Source organism: Periplaneta americana, chromosome 13, assembly GCF_040183065.1.
Source record: "Periplaneta americana isolate PAMFEO1 chromosome 13, P.americana_PAMFEO1_priV1, whole genome shotgun sequence".
NCBI lineage: Eukaryota > Metazoa > Arthropoda > Insecta > Blattodea > Blattidae > Periplaneta > Periplaneta americana.
This window is the reverse complement of record NC_091129.1, coordinates 111,677,040-111,697,304: the sequence shown is the minus strand read 5'-3', so window position 1 is coordinate 111,697,304 and position 20,265 is coordinate 111,677,040. Positions and strand designations below refer to the sequence as shown.

General features: G+C 33.3%; 1 protein-coding gene across 2 annotated transcripts in view; it reads right to left on the bottom strand.

The window, feature by feature from the left end:
- Positions 1–20,265, bottom strand: part of AGO3 (Argonaute 3) — a 67,145-nt gene that overhangs the window by 12,968 nt on the left and 33,912 nt on the right. Inside the window, exon 18 of one of the 2 annotated variants that reach the window (XR_011335685.1) lies at positions 19,471–19,608. Coding sequence is in view for 1 of the 2 variants with exons in the window: in XM_069843847.1 (XP_069699948.1) it covers positions 19,522–19,608 (87 nt within the window). In the remaining variant the exon portion in view is untranslated. Of the gene's footprint in view, positions 1–1,095; positions 19,609–20,265 lie in introns of those variants that run through there. The other variant, XM_069843847.1, reaches the window with a different exon arrangement.

The window sequence follows — 20,265 nt, the reverse complement described above, 5'->3', positions numbered from 1 at the left end:
CCATCAATGCGATGAGTGAGTCGATTTTAATTATGGTCAAGAAGCAAACCTTTATAGTGCCGGTTGGGTACGATGAAAACTTTTATATTAATTTTTTTACAGAATAGTAACGTAAAGAAAAAATAATACTACAATTTTCAATGAGGTATGTTGTGCATACCCACTCAAATTTTGGGGTTTGCTTGAGTGACCGAGCATACCTGTAGTCGGCGCAGTTGCAATATTGAAGTCGTGCAATACTATCTAAATTTGTCAGTCTGTGTACTACACTTACTTTATACAATTTTAGTTTGCGTACAGCTCTGTGACCAGACGTTACTGACACAACAGTTTGGAGTGCTAAACAAGGCAGCATTTTCTCCAGCTTCTTCCCAATGCATTCCCTATCTCGTCTAATTTTTCCTCAGAAATTTTTTTTTTTTTTTCTTTCTGACTAACAATTTTGTTACGTTATTATTTTCTGTAATGTTTTAGTATTTTGTTTTTTTTCACTTATTGCTAAATTTCATTGCTTATGTATTTTGTGACCTGGTGGAGTGTAAAAGAAAACCCTATGGCTGTAACTTCGCCAGTATAAAAAAGTAAATAAATAATAAATAAAATAACATGGATCCAGTCTGTTTTCTAGTAATCTGTAGCCTATATCTGGATTTATTAGGAACATAGACTCCAGGGAATTCCCGTATAAAATTAAACTGACATTCCACTTACGACTGTGTTGTAACAAAATTTAACATATGCTGCACGTTACTGAATCCTATGTAGCAAATGAAACTAAAATACAATGAACACGTTGCATTTTACTGTAAAAGAAACTGAACTGAATAAGATACGACATAAAACCATGCATAACTAGCACTCTTACAACTGATATGGCTTGCATTACAGTACAGGCATTTGTTATGTAAACAGAAAGGAAGGATGGCGATAATGGTATTGCATTCAGAATTCATCGCAGATCAGCAGTCACATCTTATATAGTAGACTCAGTATAATATTTCGATACTAAGAGGACTGTCATTGTAAATCTGAGTAATATGGTAGAAGTCTGCTGGATATGGAAGATTGGTGGGACAGAAAATATGCCCAACAACATTCTAATAAAAATATTTATAGTATATAAAAGATTACATTATAACTTTATGTCAATTCTTTACACAAAAATAAAAAACTGAAACTTACATGAAAAGTAATCAAATACGTCTTATATTTTGTACTTTCTTCAATCTTGTCATTTTACACAAAACAGAATGGTGTACGAAGAATCTTTCCAAATGTCATGTTCATGATAATAACTTGTAACAATAAAGTACTTCACTTTCCTTATTAACACCAACAATGAAATAAATAAGGAACTTAATGCCAGTGGTTACCAACCATTCAGCCACACAAAGCTCTACTCCCTTGAAGTCTTTCTCCCACTGCACTCCAGAGTGTTTACAGTCTAGACAAATTCTTAGTATTACAGACTACTATCAAACCGAACATAGTACAGGTTATCTTATGTTACAAGGTTACATAAAAAAAAAGTTATAATGTACTTCTTCATTTTGCTTCATTTCTAGAATTTTTAAGTAATCACTTTTTTTGTATAATATTGAAGTCAATGCATACAACTTCAGACACAAACCTGATATTGATCACTCCTTTTAAATTGAGGGTACAATCCAGAGAAAAATGTTACCCTTCTCCTCATGACTATGTTAAATTTTTATTCGTCTAACATTGAACTAAAAGATAAAACAATAATCTTGCATGACGTTGCATGACACTTAACCTCAATCAACACATTTATGACTGATTCTGCATGTTCAAGACTACATGACTGTTATTTCTCAAAGTCTAAGTGTAAAAACTAATAATGACAAGTATTTCTTTACATAAAAAAATATTTGAAAGAGAATGCCAATTATTTCTCATCTGGCATTATGATTAAGTAACATTTAATGAAACATTTATTCACTGTCTGCAATATACTGCTTCACAACATTGAAAAAAAGAGCTATATTTCTGTCAATGAAAAGAAAAAGACTTACTTCTATTATAAAAAAAAAATTAGTATGCATAACATTTAGATGGAACTGCATGATAAATAATATAACGAACTTCAATGACTATTTCTAATGTGACTAACAAGCAACTAAAATCAGAAACATAGGTATGTACTAAATTTAATACACAAAAAATTCAGCAAGAAAATGGATACTGGTACATTGTGGAATGTGATTACAAACATAAACTGCTATAAAAGTCATGTAAAATGCAACCAGAAAAGTACTAAGTGATCTATCATAATTTTTCACGCATTTTTATTAAGAAAAATTAGAGTGTACCAACCCGTCCACTACTTCTCCCTTCAATTCGACTGTTATTGCCAATGTCTGAACCTCGACTCCTGCTAATTTAATTGGTATGGCAGGAGCAACAACACAGTTGCAGTGTGAGAGGACTGGTGTGTTTACCTTCGATTTCGTGCTGCAGAGCATTTCCTGAACGTATAACTATTGCTAGAAAAATATAATTGATCAGTTGGTACTTTAAACATAAGTACTAGTCTGATAAAGCTGTCTTAGTAGCTCAGTTGGCAGTGTAAGCTACGATGACTGTGGACCCAGGTTCTAATTTCAGTAATGGCAGAGTCGTATTTGTGGTGGACATAGCCAAAGTTCCTGAGTGGTTTTCTCGGGGTTCTTCCATTTTCGTCTATCATTCCATCATTATTCTCCATTTCAATATTCATCATCATCATTACATCAACATTTCAACAATATCTACAAAAACCACAAGGTAATGTGACTAGCGGGCATGGCATGCTCTTGTAGGGTGAAAGAGCACTCTGGCAGGACTTAATCAGATTCTGGGTCTACAGGGTTGAACCGAGAAATGGCACCACATAGAAGAGTCACGATATCTGCAAATAAAGTGGTAGTTCGAAGTTCACAATCATTCAATAAAAGGAGTGGTAAGGCACAATGAGTCTGTTTGAGACTGTGGTGCCAGCCTCCAGACCCGCCTCTGAACAAAGGAAGAAGAAAAGTCTGATAAAATATACAAGCTCAGGAATACGTTGGAATTAAAATGACTGAAAATGCAAGAAACTGAACTTTAATTCCTCATTATATCAACAGATATTCAGACCGAAAAAGATTGCTTTACAAAACATTTACAGGGCCTAGGAATTTTAATGTCTCCAAACTGTATGTTATATAAGAAATGGACGGACAAGATATCAACTTTAGCAACCAGTGAGAGTATCATAAAGTACTGGGATGCAAAATTGAAAAACACCTAACACATGGGTATTTCAATTCTGATAGGAAGAGCAAACAAATTTCTCATATGGACCTTTTCAGAAGAAAACCTCAAATGCCAGAAACATAAAGCGAGAATGCAAAATGGTTAACAGTTTAGCGCACACAAGAAGACAAAAAGTTTATGAAATGAAACATATTCCATAGAACAGCATTTTATTAAAAAGTTTACAAAAATCTTGAATTGTCAACATATTTTCAACTGAAGAATACGAAATGCTTGCAGGATAACTAATCAAGATTCGTATTCAAAGTAACTTCCGAACAACAATAATGCTAAACAACCTATTAATCAATTTGATTTTACAATACTTAATTTCCGAAATAATGATGAACATACATTAAATTCAGATTCAATAATCATATTGAACAACCACATGGTTATTGGTTAATCTTCTTAAAGGAAAAGAATATTAGTGACGTTCACTGAAGCGATGGTAGGGTGGGGGGAGATGCTGTGAAACAGCTCAAACTAACCAGTTCTCGTTTCTATGGTTTTGGTGTGTTGCCCATCTTGATAACTACCATACCAAAACCAACTCTCTTATGTCAGTCAACTCAGTTTCTGTTATTTAAGAGTAGGCATGTTGAAGTGGTCAGATTATTTCAATTATGATTTCATTTAATTTGCAAAATGCTTACATATATATTTTTTTTTTACTAAAATGTAGTTTAAAGAACATCAAGAATCCATCCTAATCTCACAATTTCGAGCACTAATTTAAAGGAAAAGATAACCAGGTAATTTCTTGTTGCAAAAGGGCATAAATACGATCCATAACAATGTCTATGTAGTAGTAGTAGTAGTAGTAGTAGTAGTAGTAGTAGTAGTAGTAGTAGTAGTAGTAGTAGTAGTAGTAGTAGTAGTAATAATAATAATAATAATGTGCAAGTGTAACCCAAATCTAATATATTTTAACATAAGACCATCATAAGATCCATCTAACATAAATACATATATTACTCCACGCATGTGTTCAACTAACCATACTCCAACCTGTTATGTTACAGCTTATTTACTTCGCATTTATATGCCTTTATTCGTGATATGGAATACTACATCCAAATAAAAAATTGACGACATATATTAAACAAAATATCTCAGCTATTTATACACTTCTACAATTGAATAGTGAAACCGGAAAAATATTGCAAACGATATTTTATTTGCTCTTGCAATGTTTTAATATAAACATGTTGCACGTGCACTTCTTCAACTCTGTTGGTTGAAAATGTAAGTAGAACCTTCAATTTAGGCAGTACACTCCAGGAGGTTGCGGAAAAATGTTGCAATGCTAAGTATCAAGTATTTTCTGTTCCTGTAAAATTTTAATTTGGTACTTGCAATGTTTTTCAACTTTGCTTTCTTCTTACATTCTTTATACGATCTTATGTCATAACAGTCAAGCGCAATTTTTACAATGTTCTTATGTATATTAATTAATAAAAACTTTTATGACTTAACATTTAAATGTAAATATACATATTATTAATACAAATTTATTCGATTAACATAATAATTTTCTACTAAATTTTTTATGCATTGCCATGAACTTTAGACTAAGAATATGTAAAGTTTTTGCTATAAATTTTGAAATAATTCGTATACAACAAAGAAAAAATGAAAAGTAAAGAACTCTTTCTTCCCTTCTGCCCAGAGTACTTAGGTCAGTTTTTATCTTGGATAGACCATAGTAACACCACCAAATGATGCAATGCAAAAATTAAACTTTGATAATATTTTACAGATTTTACAGACTGAGGAACGAACTTAAAACACCCATATGGAATTAAATAATGTTGTACAGTGTGAACTGCGAACATATGAATGTGTACATATATAAGCAGTTAATAATATTATGATGAAAGTGACAGGAAAAAAAAAGGTAATGGCTCAGTTATATTTGAAGGCACCTTCACTTAACTCACCTGGTCGTGAAAATAAAACTTGAGAGTTCTCTTAACAAGACAGCATTATCAGAAGTACAAATTCGTCTTTAATGTCATGTAGTTAAAACATGTAATGAATGTGTTTTTTTCGCCAATATAAGAAAAATAAATGTTCCATAACAGCTAGATTTGACAATACAGTGTCTGGTCAGTCCCCACCAGTGAAGGAGCAATCAGATATTGTTGCACTGCAGTACGAAATACTATACAATTCACATAGTGCACACAGTTTTAAAGCAGTCACATTTGAACGTTTCCACTGCTGCAGCAGCAATACTTTTCTGTTCCTATATACGGTATTTAATGTAAATTAAGGACTTTTAACAATCACGAAATGTACAATGTAAACAGGTTAAATATGGCACATTTTTTTTTTTTTGCAATGACAGGACCCTTTATGTGTCATTATTCACTCCAACTTCATAGATGTCACTAGTGCCAGAAAGCATACACTATTCAATTCATCAGAGTAGCATAATTTACAATATGTGAGTTGCCAACACTACCTACAAAGGCAGAGCTGTTGGCACATTGCATAAATGTATGAAAACAAAGATAAAATCTCTCAATGAGAGAATGATATCACTAAAAGTACAATATGTTAAGATCAGATAATATTACATAGTGGTGATTCGAGAAGTATATTAGCATTGTTTCTTGTGAAAGCAATGTCATTAAATTTGAATGCTAAATTGGAGAAGAGAAAAAGCAATGATCAAAGAATGAACACAAAGTGAGACTGAATTATGGTATGCAAGAGTGTGGACAGACTTGCAACTTTGTCATAGCACAAAAAATGGTGCACTGCACGCAGCTTTTGGCTTGTATGAGAACATGATGTGCAAGATTTGCAGCTGGAGAAGAAAACTGTGCTACAAATGTAATAAGGTGTGACTGTAGTTTAAGCATCTATCATAAACAATCATTCTCCACATAAAATAGAATCATTGGTTTAAGTAAAATCGTCTAAAGCTATGAACACATCTATAAAATTTTAAGTACACACAATGAAGTACATGACCGTTGCAGAATAATAAATATTTAAGGACAACAATTATATAAGCTGATAAATTTCTTTAGTCATCACAATTACCATAATCAACAAAAACATGTGGTAGACCAAAGATCTGTTCCAATTATGAAGAGAGCAAATATTTTTAAGGCTATAATTCCATCTATTTTCTGGACATTCTATGCTTTCCTTCCTAATAGGTCTTTAACTAAATTATATATATATATATATATATATATATATATATATGAAAATCTGTGTAGATTGCGCTTTTCCAATTTCTTTCGTATCTGAGACATGGTAACAGTATTATTGAAAGACCTCGAAGAACATCAGTAAGCAGAATTGGTCCTCAAAAGGACTGACTTGCAAGATACTGTAATCACGGAAACACATTTACTAGAAGATCTTCTGTGATGGAAATCCCAATGATAGGTTTTCAAGGTTGTGAGAAGAGACTATTTGCATATAATGTATTAATGTTGACTATATAAATTCTTTGGTATCATATATCTGGGTATGAAAATACCATTTGACTCCGGAATTTTGGTGCTAAAGGCGTAGATACGATGGGCCCAAATCGAAATTCTTAGGGCTAATCTAATCCACTTCGTTTTTTTTATCTTCGTTTATTTAATGCCATTTTAGGCTTTCACAGTGATTGTGTTCAGAAGTGGACTTTTGCAGTGTGCTGGAACTTAACATTTACAACATTTCGGAACTACATTCAGGTTCCACCATCAGAGCAAATTAATATAACCTAAGGCTCACTTAGTATGTTACACCCAAAAGTTTTTGACGTGACTACATCTTTAAAATCAGACCAATATATGGGGTGTAATATTTGCAGGTGATCTATTCCAACACCTTAACTTCCTGACTAATAACACAATTGAAATAAATGTGGTCTCATTCGATCAGGTATACTACTACAATGCGAGCATGAACTTGGTGGGGGCCCATGGTGACTGGCAGTCATTTTTGGAGGTGCGCGAAAATTTCTGGGCAGTAGGCCTATATCTCGCGACTCTGATGTGCTAGCATCCTGATTTTGGTACCAAATAAAAGAGCTCGTCTAAATCTGTCAATATTCACATAAAATCCCTGATTGTGGGGACACAGCCACACCCATTTTTTAGAGACATTTTTATTACTGTATAAAAAGACACCAAAATTACCGGAATTATTATTATTATTATTATTATCATTATTATCATCATCAATATTTCAAATATTAGCTGGGACTCAGATGAAATGTCAGACTCTGGAAATAATGACAATAATTTGAAATAACCTGAGCAATAATTTTTACTTAAAAATCGAGTGGCTAGTGAGCACATTAACAACAGTGGTCAGGGTTGCGAAATTAGTGAGCTACTATCTATCTATAAAGAATTTAATTTTTAAAATCTAGTAATTCTGATCGAGTACTTCACTGACACATTCAACCGTACCAAGAAATGTCAAGAAGACAAGTTCGCAGGATGATAACACCACAACAACAAAGAATAAGAAATTCTAATATACTGATGACTTACAAAATGATTTTTCACACTACTTGTACATAATTCTGCTATAACTGTTTATATTACTTTTACCTTGTATCAAGTAACTTCTACAATGTAAATTTTCATTACTATTGCTTTCACATATTGTTATATTCTTTATTACTGCACATTAAAAATCCCTAGTTGGGCCCGTTATGTTTGGCTACTACGAACAACTGGACATAGAGACATTTATGGTTTCTCTCTATATTCTATTGGCTGAACAACTAGTAGGGTCAAATGAGCTATTCAAAAGAATATGAAAAACATGAACTTATTCAAACTCTAAAGGCAATTTAAAAACATGCATCCGAGACTTGGACTTCAACAAAACATGTAGAATCTGAACTGGAATTATTTGAAAGAAAGGTGTTAAGGATCAGTTTACTAATACTTTCGTCGGTGAATTATATTCTATTCTATGAATGATGAAAAATTATTGAGGACTTCGAAAACAACATTGAGAAAGACCAAGATAGGAAGGAAGAGCCATGCTTCACAAATACACAATACAATCGTTGTAGCACATTTTCACAAACTCAATATTAAGATTCATTACATCATTTGTTCTGATATAAGAATTACAAGCGACAATCTACTTTGATGTTAATCCAGAATACCACAATAAAGAACAAAGACCAACTTTTCAAAGTTCTAGTAACATGTAAGACAAATGTGGGAACATCTAAAAAGAGAAGAAAAGAAATAAATCTACACTCATTACAATCTGTACACAATGTTGCATCATAACGCACAGCTTAGGTACAGTGCGCATTTCACGAGAAGATCTGAGCAAGGAATGCAAGTTTTCCCCCCAATCTTATATCCTACCCCTGACACGAAACCGGCCGGCCATTGACTGAGCCTTGTTTGTCCCAGTCGACCAATGACACCACTCCCATCCACCTGCTCTTTCAAGAATGCTGAGTTAATGGCTTACTGTCTCCTCTTACCCTGCAAGGACCATACTTCCCTCGCAGGGATCCTCTCGTGAAATTTGGACAGTACCTGTCCACAGTGTTACCCCCCCCCCCCGTTTTATAGAGGTGGGCCAGAAGGCTTATTGTGTTTACTGCTCCTGTTCTGTGAATGATATTTGTCGCTGAACAGTCACATTCTTGTATGTATACAGCATGCTGCACCATGAACTTAACCTGGGCTATGGAAATATGTAAATAATGATGGCGAAATGAATATGAGGTCCAACACCTGAAGTTACCCAGCAAAATTCTGCTTCAACTGGTTGAGAGAAAACCTCGGAAAAAACATCAACTAGGTGACTTGTTCCAATTCAGCCAAACCTACTTGTTTCACAGTCAGACATGCTAACCATTATTCCACAGCAGTAGACATGGTGCAATTCAAATTGCATGCAATTTTTAATTGTGCTACAAAAGTTGCACATCTTGTTTACACGCAAGTCAATTCGAGTTGCGCAACTTGAGAAATGGCACACACAACACACAATTTATGCGGCACAACTTCATTTTCATAGTTCTTGATCAGCTGTTCAGTGTCTGCTATGAAGGCAACGTAAGTTGCAAGAGGAATGCCAAGAATTCTACAAAAACTTATAGAAAACTCGGGGAACTATATATTTCGATAATGCATTGAAAAAATTAATGTCATTATTACAAAAGAAAGACACATTAATGAGAAAGTCCATATCACAAACAGAACATATTGTAGCAACACTGAAATTTTTAACAATAGACGTAAGTCAGTATGCAGCAATTGAATGTATATAAACAGATATTTATATTTATTTTTTTCATTAATGTACCAAAACTGAAATGTCTTTTAAGCGACAGTCACTACTCAATTTAACACATAATTCCTGAGGTTTATGAAACTATTTATGAAGTTTTGAATGAAGACTACTTAAATATACACTTTTATTTACGAACTGTACATTTTAGACATCTAAGAACTCCAATTAAGTTTTAAATTTTCTTCTGTGCAGCTTCCTGATTTTGTGGATTTCTTTTTTGTTTAATAGAATCTGGTGACTTATTAACCTCATGTACAATATATTTTTAATAACACTTTACATTTTTTTTTTTTACTGTGGTAGTTTGTTGACTCAAGTTTCCATAAAGATTTTTTCAACTATAAAAAAAATCAGCATCTTTGTGATACATCATATCCATTGTGCTTTCTTTGCCATATATAGTGCGTTCGTAGCTCGGCTGGACTGTTCTGTGGCCTTGGATTGGGTGAAGATTGACACGCCTGCCGCCAGAGTAGCGCTGTAGCTACCGCTCACGTGCCAGTCATGTCTGGCCGAGCTACGAACGCACTGTATAACCTATGAAGTATATTAAATTGTATGTAATTACTAAAAACATACTATAGTTTGTTCCAGTACAGTTCAAAATAGATTCTGAACTGCCTTTTCATTAACAGTATCTCAATGAGGAAGGGCTCACGACAGGAACAGCTTGACTGTGGCGCATGTGTGGACCTATCATGCAGTGCCAGTGTGATCCTTACGTGAATTTATTTTTGCGTGTACATTCCACATCAAATCAAGAAATTGCCTTCGTGATCTGGTTACACATCTTGCATATACGAAGATTAGGTTTGGTTAGTTTAGGTTTTTATTAACCAAGTCCACACATGCACAGACAACCAAGATGATTCTGTTGTGAGCCACATGTTCTCAATATGCAGTCCAACATACTTTGGAACTTGTATGGAATAAGTGAATTTGGTTCTCGATTAAGAGCAAATTAAAATAAAAAAGTAGTAAATCGTGAGTGATTTGGAAGGTGACAAATTAAGTTCGGAAGATGAATATAATTTTAATATGACAAGAAACTCCGGGCTGTGAAAGAAAAGTTCGAGAAGCGTTTCAACAACGTACAATCCCAAACTAGTTCTGAATTATTTGCTGGAACAAACCCTATATTTAATCACAATAGTCTTGATCAGACTCACATGTGTAGTATCTAAGTGCAGTGAGATGAAGTCGAGCAACAAAAATTATCTACAATTTTCAAGCCACTTTCAGATGGTGCAACTCGGTCCTTTTGCTGCATACTGTACACAAAATGCCACTTTTGAAACTGCATGCAACTTGAATCTTGCGCAAGATGCCAGTGGCATATGCAATTCTAGTTGTATCATAGACGACTAGTTTAATTCATCAACAATTCTTCCACTCCATTAAACAATAACATTCTAGAATGACTTTATTTCACTCCCTTGAGAATTCTGTTGTCCACAATATGTATACTGAACTATTAAATATTTTTCATAACAAGGGAAGAAACAAAAAACATATATACAATTGTGTTTGTAGTATATAAAAAAAGAATGACCAACTAAACTAATCTATACACCTGAAATACTCGCCATTAGTTAAAAAAATTGAGATTCTAATTAAAGGAGTATGATAATTAAAATACTTAAAATATCATAAAATATATATTTAAATTTGTACTTTAACAAAACAAAAAACTTCTTGAACACACACGCTGAATCTCAGTAATAACTATACAATAAATATCAGTAATACTACATTTGTTACTATACTGCTAAGAAATAAAAGTACATAATATGGAATTCTAGAAGTAACAAGGGCAGAAAATTTAATAAATCTCATTAATAAATTAAAAAAACATATACAAATAAGACACGCGATCAAATAAAACCTGTTTGACTTGTAAAAGACTCTGTATTAGCTGTTTTAATGAGTTAGTGGAAGATTTTCCTCACACACTTTCATTTAAATTAGAAACAAATTGAAACAGTTGTGGAAGACTGCTTATGAAAACTGCATTAGAAGATGGCAAGTATGGTGAATAATTCGTCCCAGAATGGACCAATGACTAGCAATTCAGTTCCTCAGTAAAGGAAGTTGTTAACCTGATATTCAATGCCCAAGAAGCTTATGAGGCCTTACTTTATTGCATGATGACGAATGTTCACATATAGGAAGAATGTTTAGAAGAACCTGTGTTGAATGCTTTCGAAAGTTTACCATACTGCAAGAGCTTGTTATCGTGCAACTTTAATATATTCGAATCTTTCTTCAGAGGATTAGAAGTATGTAGATTCGCAAAAAGAGGAAGATTATAGAAGCCATGCACAAACAGTTCTGCAAACAGCCAAAACCTTTACAGATAGCATTGCAAAAATTGGTAGAGCACTGCGATGACTATCTATGTTTCTTGTACTATGGATATTCTCTCTGTATCTACCAGAAGCATGTTAATAGGTTGTAACTAGAGACTAGACGTTTAGACATTTATAATACTTAAAATAGACTTAAAAAAAAAAAAAGGCAATTAAAACATTAAAAAGGCACAATATGCAGGAAAAGAAGACAATTAAGACAAAAAAGGTAGTGTAACTTTTAAAGAAAAGTATTGAGCTAATTTTATCACCTAATTTATATGCTATTCATGTAACATATCTTGGAATGGTTGTGCATTACAAGGTACATTTGTAGATTTTCTGATGTCCAACTCTGCCTTCTGTTGAATAGAACAGTTTTTATCACAGGAAAAGATGTTCTGCATCATCTTACGTAACTGAAGCACGTTCGAAGCAAAAAATATAATCTACCACAGCTATAGGTGTTTAAGTTAATTTATTTAATTTTTTTCATTGGAGCAGCGAAATTTGGATTCCAAAATAAATGTGAAAACACTTCCGATTTTCAGCAACTAAAACTGAAATTTAGCTTATTTCACTGTGCTTGCTTGTACGAGATTTTTGGAGTGCAGGGAGGCTTAGACATAGTATCTCTCAAGATGGTAATATCTCAAAGGAAGATCCAAATGGAGATTTCAGTCTATTAGTAAATCCGTTTGAATAATTAAGTATGTTCTATAATGGGTCATACCTGTGTGATAGTCAATATTAACTTGCACATGTGAAGGATAAATTAAATGCAAGTAAAAAGTTATTTGTTAAAACAACTTAAAAATAGCAAATAAATAAACTTACAATTATTTACTTTAAGAGGTGGGGGGGGGAGGCAAAAAATAGGCACCTATTCTTAACATAAGCAGCAAAGCTTAAATAGGCAAAATAAAAATTGGCCCTATAATTCCTAAATATCTCTAAACACATTTAAATCTATATAAATTTGGCATGTCACCCCAATAATAAAAAACATTTTGTCAAACATCAGGGCCCTAATTACAACATTTCTTTATTGAATCATAATCATGTTTTTAATGTGGTGTGAAGAAAAGGAGAAAAATACATAAACTGGTCTCATCTGACCACGCTTTAATTATCAACCTGTCACTAATATAGATTGTTCATAAGTTTCATGACTGATAAAACCACACTAATTTCGTCTTCTGAAATAGAACATTAAAATGATTTTAATTATATTAACGCTCTGAAATTGTATTTAAAATATCTTCAATCATAATTTCGAGCAACAGATACAAATAAAACATTGCTGTTAGATATAGTAAACAATATTTTTTACAGTCGTCTATGTTTGTCATAAGAAACATCATACTGTGTTTGTACAGTGCATATACTAATTGGCTCCGCAGGACAAGTGGCAAGCAGAACATGGAGACTCAAGCAGTTGTGTTGGTATCGTGCGGGTAGAGTCAATGACTTTAGCCGCACTGAATGGTGAAGGGTGGGAGAGAGCGAGAGAGGAGATGTAATATTCCTAAGTGTTCAAACCAGGCGCTACAGAGTACCAACTTCACATTGCTGCCGGGTCAAATACTGCTGCTTGTTTCACTGCAACACAACTTAATATATATACTGTATTATCTTATGTTAGCTTCTGGTTTTTGTCAAGCAGGAACAATATGGACGGTTAATGGTAACATAAAACATTGTTTCTGCACAAGAGGTTTGCATTGATTCTTGTCTATCATGTGATTTATAGAGGAAGTAATGATTTTCAATTGTCACAATAGGGAATTGAAAGAGGAAGTTCTTATAAACTGCCAGTCTGCAGTACATGGTTTCAGCTTCTTTTACATTTAATTTCCTGCTAGTTGTTGTTGTTGTATTATTGTTGAATTTATATAGTTGAACATTACTATATTCTCAATGGAGAAATCTGCAAAATTTCTTATGCTGTTCACTACATGTATTGTATTTTATCCTTTATTAAATTTTCACTATGGCATTTTGAAGCTTCTTTATTAAGATTACATTCTCGAAGTAACGTAAAGCTGTTTACCATAATAATGTACTGTCTCCATATTTATTAATTATTTCTCCTTAAAAAAAAGATTTCTTATAGCTTGCAAAAACACATTTTTTGATAAATGTATCTTCTGAGAGCACAGAACTTGCAGTAACTTACTCTCCTGTGCATACCTTACTATATAGATTAATAACTATGTAAAGACAAGTCAATTTATCACTTAAGTAGTAATAGTCAAATTTCATACAAATAATAATCTGAATTTCTTCAACCAATCAGCCATAGTAAGATGGTCACCTAAAAAGAACGATAATTATTGTCCCCTCCCTTCACATGCACAGGTCTGCATTCTTATGCTCTTCCTAACAATATAAACCAGTGGTCACCAGCACTCACTGAAATGGGTAATGGGTAAAGAGTGTATCAGCAATATGCACAGTTGTGCAGAAGGGACAGAGAGAGAAAGCATACCCGCCCAACAGCCACAGATGCACACTAGTGCAATGTTTGATCTGCGGGTAAGAGATGATAGTCCGAAAGTGCACTATGCTGACGACCACTGATAAAAGCACACATTACTTCAAAACAAGAAGTACGAAAAGATCTCACAAAAATGGTGAATTACAAGAATCCCCTAACTTAACAAAGCAGGGCTCAAAAAAATTTGAGCACCTCCTGAATTTACATGCAAATAGGAATTTATCTTTGTTTACCTCTTAAAATTTCATTTTAGTATGCAATATGGACGTGAACCTACATCATATAAAAGCATCTGGTTCTGGGATAAAAACTGAGGATTACAGAAAGTCTGTTTTTTATGTATTCCGATGTCTTTGGATACATTTCACACATACATTCTATATTTTAAACTGTTTCAGGATTCAAGAGGTCTGACACCTGCCTTATTGTGACAGATGATCAATGTAGCATATAGTGGGACAGAAGGAAGTGCACTTCCTTGAAATATAGGCAAACAAAATATATTCACAATCAGACAAAATCAGCACGAAATGATTAAACTAAATCTTAAAAAAAACCGATCAATTTATTATAGGCCTTACCTACCCCAATGCTGTCAATGGGACCAACCTTTTATAAATGGAAGCTATGGACTTTTTTTCTTATGTGTGGAATGAAACAATAGCCAAAATAGGTTCAAAAAAAGTAGTTACCTGCCATAAAAAGTATTTTCAATGCAATGATTTACGTGCAGAAAAATTAGTTGTCATTTGAGACAACTGCTGTAATCAAAATACGAATTTAAATGTCATAGGATTTTAAATGTGGCTTGTTACACTGACTGGTTCAAAACTGTTGAACATCATTTTCCTCTACCTGGACACACAATGTTGCCCAAAGAAAGAGATTTTGCAGTAACTGAACATTGTCAGAAGCCATATACAATTCATGTACTCCCATAAAGAGTTGGTTAAAAGCCTTTAAAAAATGTGCCATATCTAAACCATTTAATGTATATTACAGAGGTATCAATATGATATATTTCTGTATGTTTTCAAAAGAAAAGTAAAACTGAAAATAATGCTTGTTTCATTTCGCAACTCTTCTTATATGATATTCAGACATTCACAACCACTGACAATCTCACTAAATGATTCCTACAGCAGTGCAAACGTAGAGGACTGTAAATCTCAAGAAACTGGGGGGGGATATGAGCTCACACAAGTTGCCTTTCCAGGAAGTATGCATCACCTCTTCCAATGCCATCACCTCTTCAAAATTTAGAAACTACTGTTATGTTTAACTTTGATATTACCAGCTTATAGATCAATCTATGACAAACTTAAACGTGATACTACAGTGCGTTCGTAGCTCGGCTGGACCGTTATAACATAACCTAAATAATACAAACAAGTGTTAGAAAAGTTTTAATTAGGGATGATGAAATAAACAAGAAAACTTTTAATTAAGGATGATAAATAAAAAATAAACATGAATCATTTTAAAAGGAACAATTATTGAAAGTACAATTTTCAAATCTGAATGTTTTAGTGGTCCAATCGATCTACGAACGCAATGTAGAAATGATGATTTTTTTTACGGACGACTCCATTTTAAATTAACAGGGCGTTTGAAATCACTATTAATAAATTCATGAAAACAGTCATAAGTAACATCAAAATTAATTAGCATTTTTAAGTGATATAATTCTTTATTGTTTTGAGTTATAATACAGTAAAACATGTCTAAATCGGAAGTGTTTGGGACCAAAAATAATTTCCATTTGAGGGAAGTTTCTGTTTCATGCAAGGCTGACTCATTTTTTTAAACTTCTGTGCTGCTATTAAACGTTTAAATTTTAAGAATCTTTAATGAAAAATAAACGGGTAATTACAGTACACAACGCATTACAATATGAAAACAGCTATTTATCGAAAAGTTAAAGGCATTCCAGTACTATAAAATTGTACAGTAGCCTATTATTTTTTCTAAAAGTCCTAGAATTTTTTTTTCTACGTAAGTTCATAAGATTTCCGGATACTAAAACCTTCTCAATTATACTTTTTGTTGATAAAAGACAAAGAATAGTTGTGAATTATTTGCAGTTAATGTAAATTCCTCAAATTGAAAGACTGCTTCTGAATTTCATTAGCTTCTATAAGATTAATTTTTTTCATATAGGGGAGAGTTTTATGTTTTGCCCTGCCATTGTCACTAACAAAAGATAACACTCACAGCACAACCATATTAACGGACTGAAGTTGTAGAGGGGTGTGACTCATTGTTATCAGAATAGTACTAGTAATACAGAACAGCACTGTGGCACATTCAGAAATTTGTTCAGAAACCTAGTGAATGGTTTAATTTCTTGCCTGCAATTTCTATAGTACTTTGTTTTAATTTTATTGTGTTACACTGGTAGGAATTCCATTTTACTCAATGATTTTCCTCTCATGGGACTAGCGATATTGTTTCATTTCCACATTAGATAGGTTCTTGTTTTAAACGGTGTAAAATGCCTTATAACTTCAGAAGTCCAAAGAAAAATTACGTTTAAGGCAGGTTTCCAGCCTATTCAGGTTCCAAATTAGCCAGATTTTACTGTATTTACAAAACATTAAGACAAATGCGCAAATTTAACATTGTGTATCAAAATGTGTATATCTCAAGTAAATGTAGTGTCAAGTATTTCTTGTGAAATTTGCTTCACTTTCTGTCTGTATTTAATAGTCTATCAGCCCTTACTCCCACACAGTCCTCGTATATCTATGTCAATAACCAAATCACATGTTACCTCTATACTGGTTGGATGACCATCACCTCTGCTGAGACATATGTATGTGAGGCCAACAGTAGGCCTTGGTCCTAGGCTATGAGGCCATGAATTATTATTATTATTATTATTATTATTATTATTATTATTATTATTAACATCATCATCATCATCGTTATTATACTGTCTGAAAACAATAATTAAAAAATGCCAATTTAATAAAACAAATTAATAAAAACAAACTTAAATGTCTAAATGGACGATGCTAGTCAGTCTACGTGCTTTAAGAAAATCAATGCTTATAATATTTTTACAACTAACTATAAAAATGGTTTTCATATGTATTACTGTTCTGGCATGGAATGATGATGATACAGCAATTTACGAATTTCTGTTCAGAGAACCTGAAGAAATTACATTTCTCATTCCATATGAGTTGGAACCAACGGCTGAACAATAATTTTTCCTGGTTCAGTTTTTGTATTTAAAAATAGGATTTTGCGTTTTGCTTAACTTGTATTACATACATACCAAGTTTAGTACAAATAAATTCAAGTAAAAAAGTTATTAGTGAGATACTCACAGTTCATAAACTCAACCCAACCCACCACAGAATGCAAGCATGCGATAGGCGCAACACAGACTTGTTTCCATCTCAGAAATCAACATCAAATCCCAATAATTTGAAATGCTGAAAAGTTCGAAAATTCAATTTTGATTTATGTATATTAAACATTGTTATTCCTACTCTGAGGTGCACTGATTTTGGAACTGTTAAATTATTTTGAAAAGTTTTTAAACCTTTGACTGTGGTCAAGAGAATGAAAATGTTTATTGCAGTACACAGAACCAGTTGCACCAGTCAGTATCCACAGAAAATAGAAAAGGCCAAAGACTCATGCTTTCAAGTTATTGATTACGACGATAACTGTTCTATATTGTTTAATAGTGTGAGGGTACAGATCGGCTTGTAGTAAAATGAGAGTATAGGAACAGACAAGATTGTATGTAGTTCACGACTATAAATAACTGCTGTAATCTCTCAAGTAATCGTTTTCTGATAACATCAGGCTGGGTGGTTTTCAATCACTATGTTTCTAATACACCAATATACATTTTTCAGATCTTTCCCATCTATGGTTTAACTTTTACATCTTAACAAAGTCCTTGTTCACAGAGAGTGCATGTAGTTGAATTCAATTTTTTTTTTTTTGTAAGTGTTTAGCAAGGCAATTTTGTACTATTTTTAATCTGAATATTGCTACTGCTTCCATAATTATTGTACTGTGGACTATTCCTTCTTTCATTCCCACCCTTCAAGATTTAATAAAGTTACTGTTTGCAATTTATCGTTGTACTATTTGGTTTATATCATTGTGCTATGCTTCTATTCCTTGTGAAATTTGTTTTAGAATATACTACATATATGGGGGGGGGGGAGGGGAAATAGCAATAGATAAACACTCAACAGATGGAAATTGTTTAATGAGGTGTGAAGCTCTTCCTAACAATGTTAATAAAATTCAATGCTATTGCATTGCAAGGTGGTGGGTAACTTCAGTGCCAAATGGCTAGAATATCTAAATTAATTTTTCATTACTATTGACACAAAATATAAGTTCCGAAAAGATACAAAACATTATAAAATACTACTGTGGCTAATCCATTATAAGAAAAAGTTTATGGATATCTCTTTATATAATTCACAGCCTTCAGTGACAATATGAAAGGTAACTAGATCTAAAGCAAATGAGTGAACTCTGCATTAAATATTCTGTGGTGACTGAAATTTTAGGTTTCATTTCGTATTATGAATCTCTCTCTTAATCTATGAAAAAGTGTATACAAAGCAAATAGTAACATTTTTAAAATTCAGAACTTTTTCTTTCCTTCATTACTACTCACAAAATACCTCACACACTTCTCACATCTTCATTTCAAATTTTAAAATCTGAAGAGTCCCTACTTGAATAAAGTGCCCACAAAACTTTCCTAGGACTTAATACTATTGTTGAATTCTGCCATAGTGACAGTTCTCTTCAACATTAACTGAAACATATCTATCATAATGGCGCACTTTTTCACATTAAAACTACTGAATGAAAGTACTGTACTTCAATGTCACATTTCAAATAATGTTAAATGGAGATGGAATGGTAAGATGTTGATTTATAAGGTTGTTAATGAAGGGAATGAGCATATCAACGACACTGTGAACACACATGGAACTGATGAATAAATAAAACCTGAGTCTGGAGGGCAGAGTGCAGTAGAAGTACCTCTGAAATGATGAGAGAGGTGACTGAATGGGGCAATAGTCTTGTAAGTGGTTACAGGAAGTACAGCCTGTCTGAGAGTCTCTCACTTGGAGCTCGATGCACGCTCTGTCCCACCAACTGCGCTAACTTGTGAGCATACTGAAACACACATCAAAACACCACGAAAATGTATGTTAATTTATTCAGACAATTTGTCATTATTAAGTATGATGCTATATTTGGTAGATTATGGTGACCAACTACAGATTACTGACTTCGCTACTATTACTGTATACAAGTGAAATATCTCTACAAGATGGTAACGATAAATTCAGTGGCATGGAATAAAGCAGTGATGAATTCAGTAACTTGAATGACACTCATACCAGTGTTGCAAAACATAATCTCTTGAAATTATTCAAATCAGCTTTACAGGGAGCTATACCTGAAAGCCAAATTTGTATAATACATGTTACTGTTCATTAACAGAAAATCACAAATTTAAGTGACACAGGAAGTGTGCTCTCAATGTTAGGTCTCTGATGTCTTGTCAACCCACTTGAGGTATGTGGATATAAAAGGGAATAACTGAGCTGGGGTCTGGTAAAGTTCCTGGGTAGCTCAGTCGGTAGTGTGTTGGCACATTCTGCCAAAGGTCTCGGGTTCGATGCCCAGCCCCGGAACAATTTTTCCCTTGAAATTAGTCATAAATCTCTTGTCCATAAACTAAAAAAGAACATGACAACTGCTGTAGTTTTGGGATCACCTGTTTGGTTCCATGTCTTGCAGGAAGGAGCCCTTAAGGGCTAATGCAGA